This window comes from Barbus barbus, assembly GCF_936440315.1.
Source record: "Barbus barbus genome assembly, chromosome: 35".
Classification (NCBI taxonomy): Eukaryota; Metazoa; Chordata; class Actinopteri; order Cypriniformes; family Cyprinidae; genus Barbus; species Barbus barbus.
The window spans coordinates 13050381-13054624 of record NC_136763.1 but is presented as its reverse complement, the minus strand read 5'-3'; the positions used below and the strand labels follow the sequence as shown (position 1 = coordinate 13054624).

General features: G+C 36.7%; 1 protein-coding gene across 1 annotated transcript; it reads left to right on the top strand.

Moving 5' to 3' along the window:
• Window positions 1-792: 792 nt before the first annotated feature.
• Window positions 793-3626, top strand: LOC306854668 (acidic mammalian chitinase-like; the record flags this gene model as incomplete). Its single annotated transcript, XM_079392864.1, has 11 exons — window positions 793-817; window positions 907-933; window positions 1058-1262; window positions 1405-1461; window positions 1557-1722; window positions 1969-2093; window positions 2201-2324; window positions 2420-2602; window positions 2686-2802; window positions 2904-3036; window positions 3373-3626. The coding sequence occupies 11 exons, from the start codon at window positions 793-795 to the stop codon at window positions 3624-3626; spliced, it is 1416 nt and encodes a 471-aa protein (XP_079248990.1).
• Between the last annotated feature and the right edge of the window lie 618 nt (window positions 3627-4244).

Sequence of the window (4244 nt, the reverse complement as noted above, 5' to 3'; positions counted from 1 at the left end):
CCTCTTTAAATAATATTGACCCTATAAAAGTTTGGTTTGCTGAAAAATGCATGTAAACCTTTTATTCAGATACCAAATTCAGCTATTAGATATCACAGCTTAAGTAACATTTTTGATCATTTAGGATAACTATTAATAGAGATAGGACTAGGATTACTATTAAGAGAAATAATTATGTTTAGTGATACCTTCACAGTAGGACTAACATACAAATACAGATCTCTTTATACTTTTACTAAAAGTCTCGGAGGAGCAGTTATTTTCATTTATATTTATAGCACATTGTCATTTCCTCTGGCACACATCGCATGATAATTCTTTTATAATTACTTTTTTCAAATGTAAATGCATAACTGATGTCAGCTGAATATTTTTTAATGAGTAGAAGTTAATACATCCCCTGCTAATTTCATATCAGTATAACAAACATATTGGCACGTTGCACAGATTTTATTGCAGCAGGCCTAATTTTTCATCTTATCTATGATTTTAGCTTCATGCAAATTGTATTGAAAAGGCCAAAGGTATTTTTACTTGCACGCTATTGTCAATTTAGTCCATAGTTTATGAGAGATACCATATCTAACACCAGCCTAATAAATAATCCCATATGGCAACACCCAGTTGCTATAAAAACCAAGCGGTCCTGAAGTTCCTCTGTACATTTTTCTTGCTTGAGGTACCCTAGGTATGTCCGACCGTAATACATCTTAAAACATTTATTCCTGCTATTAGTTTATATGTAATTAGTAAAACTCCTCTTTTATTCTTACAGAGAAATTAGAAATAAATATGGGGAAGCTTACGCTCATTGCAGGTAATGTGTTGAAATAATAAGTGAAATAATAGTGTGTTTTATTCATTCTTTTATTTTTGCTATTTACATGATATCATTGCATATTCTAGGTTTGGGCTTGGTGCTCTGCCATGTTGGTGAGTCATTGAGTATCTACTGCAACATCATATCAAATTCATTGTAATTAATTATCATTAACTGATATGCTCAAAAGATCTTGAAATGTCTTGTCTAAGAGCTTCTTTGTGTGTCCATATCCAGCCTTCTCCATGGAAATGGGCTGCTACTTCACCAACTGGTCCCAGTACAGACCTGGAATTGGAAAGTATACTCCTGCAAATGTTGACCCATTCCTTTGTACACACCTTTTCTATGCTTTTGCAATGATCAACCATGCCAACGAGCTTATCACCTATGAATGGAATGATGAGACTCTATACAAGGCCTTCAATGAACTCAAGAACAGGTATGTATAGTTACTATAACGTTTAACACTTCAGATGCTCAGTTTCTCAAATCATGTATGATTTTTTTTTTGTGAGAGTGTGAGGTAATTTACAAAATGAATACTATCACAAAATCCTAAAATATCTCCATTATCCTCACAGAAATCCCCATCTTAAAACTCTCCTGGCTGTCGGTGGATGGAACTTTGGTTCAACACAGTACGTATTCCGAAAAAAAAAGAAGATGAAGTTTAGTTTTATGTTGTCAAATGAAATGCAAAAACATCCAAGACTGTTCATAAAATCCATCCCAGGTTCTCCATCATGGTTTCCACTGCTGCAAACCGTCAGAAATTCATTCAGTCCTCCATCAAATTCCTGAGAACTTATGGATTTGATGGTATGGACCTGGACTGGGAATATCCGGGATCAAGAGGAAGTCCACCTGAAGACAAACAAAGATTCACACTGCTGTGCAAGGTGGGTCTGATTGTAATACAGTGTCTTCTTAAGCAAGTGGAGAACTTTTCTTACTTAATCTCTTTGCATGTTGAGTCAAGTATTCTTGATTTATATAGTGCTTTAAACAATAATTTACACATTATTCAGCTCCAGTCAGTTAGGTGTTGATTCAGTTCAGCGATAGGTAGCTCAACTGAAAACAGTAGTGTCGTTATTCATCAGTTCAATGTTTATTCATTTATTTATCAATGTTTTTCTTTGTAGGAAATTATTGAGGCCTATGAGGCTGAGGGCAAAACTACTGGCAGAGCCAGATTGATGCTGACTGCTGCTGTATCAGCTGGCAAAGGGACAATTGATGATGGATACGAGATTGCAGAGGTTGCCAAGTAAGTATGACAACACTGAATCATGACAGTTACAAACTGGCAGAGCAATGAGGTGAAAATAAGCCACCAAAACCCCATTTGATTTGAGTAACCATTTTTTTTTTCAGATACCTGGACTTCATCAATGTGATGACTTATGATTTCCATGGAACTTGGGAAAGATTCACAGGACACAACAGCCCCCTGTACCAAGGTTCAAAGGATGAGGGAGACCTGATCTACTTTAATACAGTGAGAATTTATATACTGTAACTATAATTTATCATGAGGTTTTCAAACTTACCGAAGGAATCCTTTTTAAAATGAGAGCTCTCCTCCCCATTCAGGACTACGCTATGCGCTATTGGAGGGACAACGGCACCCCTGTGGAGAAACTCAGATTGGGTTTTGCAACATATGGTCGTACTTTCCGTCTGACATCTGCAGATACTAGTGTTGGAGCCCCAGCTAGTGGACCTGCTTCAGCTGGAACCTACACTCGCGAGGCTGGATTCTGGTCTTACTATGAGGTGGGAGCTTTGGAGTCATTTTGTCCAAAATGTAAAGTGAAATGAATGGAATATATAAAACAATACTGTCAATATCTGTATAGGTCTGTGGATTCCTGGAGGGAACAACAATCCAGTGGATTGAGGATCAGAAGGTGCCCTATGCCACAAAGAACAATGAATGGGTTGGATTTGACACCAAGGAGAGCTTCGAAACTAAGGTACTTTTGAGATTTGACTATTGATTTACTGGAATTTGGTTGGAATGTCAGTATTTGCCAGCAACTGACTAGCAACTAACTATTTTGATTTCGATTTATAGGTCCGTTATCTGAAAGACAAGAATTTTGGTGGAGCCTTCGTCTGGGCGCTTGATCTGGATGACTTTGCTGGACAGTTCTGTAATCAGGGGAACCATCCTCTCATGGGCCATCTGCGCAATCTTCTGGATATCGGTAAATCTTTGCTAATTACTAGGTGGCGTTGTTCACTTTAATCTGCTCAGGTAGTTTGTGGTAAAATTAAAAATGGCAGACAAGTAGGCCTGTTATGGCTGACTTTGGTAAAACTGGCAACACTGTACTGTGAGTCAATAAATCTTTATAGACCAGGCTGAATATTTGGAAAGTTATAAGCATTTTTTTTATTATTTTTAGAACCAGTAAGTGACAGTGCCACCAAATTTCACAGACAAACTAACACCCATCAAATTGGGTTTCGATACTAGCGTTAAATATTATAAGCTAAAAAGCTCCCTAGCTAAAGCTAACATGCATTTATTTTTTTATCAGAATTGCCTCCTCTGCCTCCAACCACCACCCTCAAACCTGGACAAACAACCACAAAAACCACCACTACTACCACCACCACCACCCATGCTCCAGGACCAGGATTCTGTAATGGAAAGCCAGATGGACTCTATCCTCATCCTGAAGACCCCAACAAATATTATAACTGTGCAGGAGGCCACACTTACATAGATTACTGCGGTCCAGGCACTGTGTTTGATGACAGCTGTAAATGCTGTGCTTGGCCCAAACACTAAGGGATCACTTCTGTGAAAACAGTGAAACAGGACACTGCAGATTTGCATAAGCACACAAGAAGAATCAGAACTAAACATCTTTGACTACAACTATTTCATATAAAGGAAATTAGTGTGGACTGAACATAATTAATGTGCTTTGTTTTTCCATTTGAATGTATTTTAAAAGTGTATAATGCATGTGTTTTTTTAAACTCCCCTGTAAATCTATTCATGTGATTGCTGTTAGTACAACTGCTGTACAATGCATCATTTATAAAAATTAAAAATTTATACACAACTCAAAAAGATTTTTAACTCATTAAAATGATTCTGGTTGCATTTGAAACAGAATGCATGGTGGGATCAATAAAAAGCATATCAGTCGATTAGTGTTCTGTGATATGCTAGATGTTTTATCATCATATTCATTACGTAATGACAAACATAAATAGTTTATCAATAATCAAACCAGACCAAAACATTTCAAGCAGTTTAACTGCAATAAAACGTAACCGACTCATTACATATTTTCATATTAGAGAACTAAAATGACAAATCTTGGTTAATTTATGACTGCTCTGATCTCTAAGTTTACCGTTCTGTTGAATAGTTGTATTTATAACATATTGTCAGGTA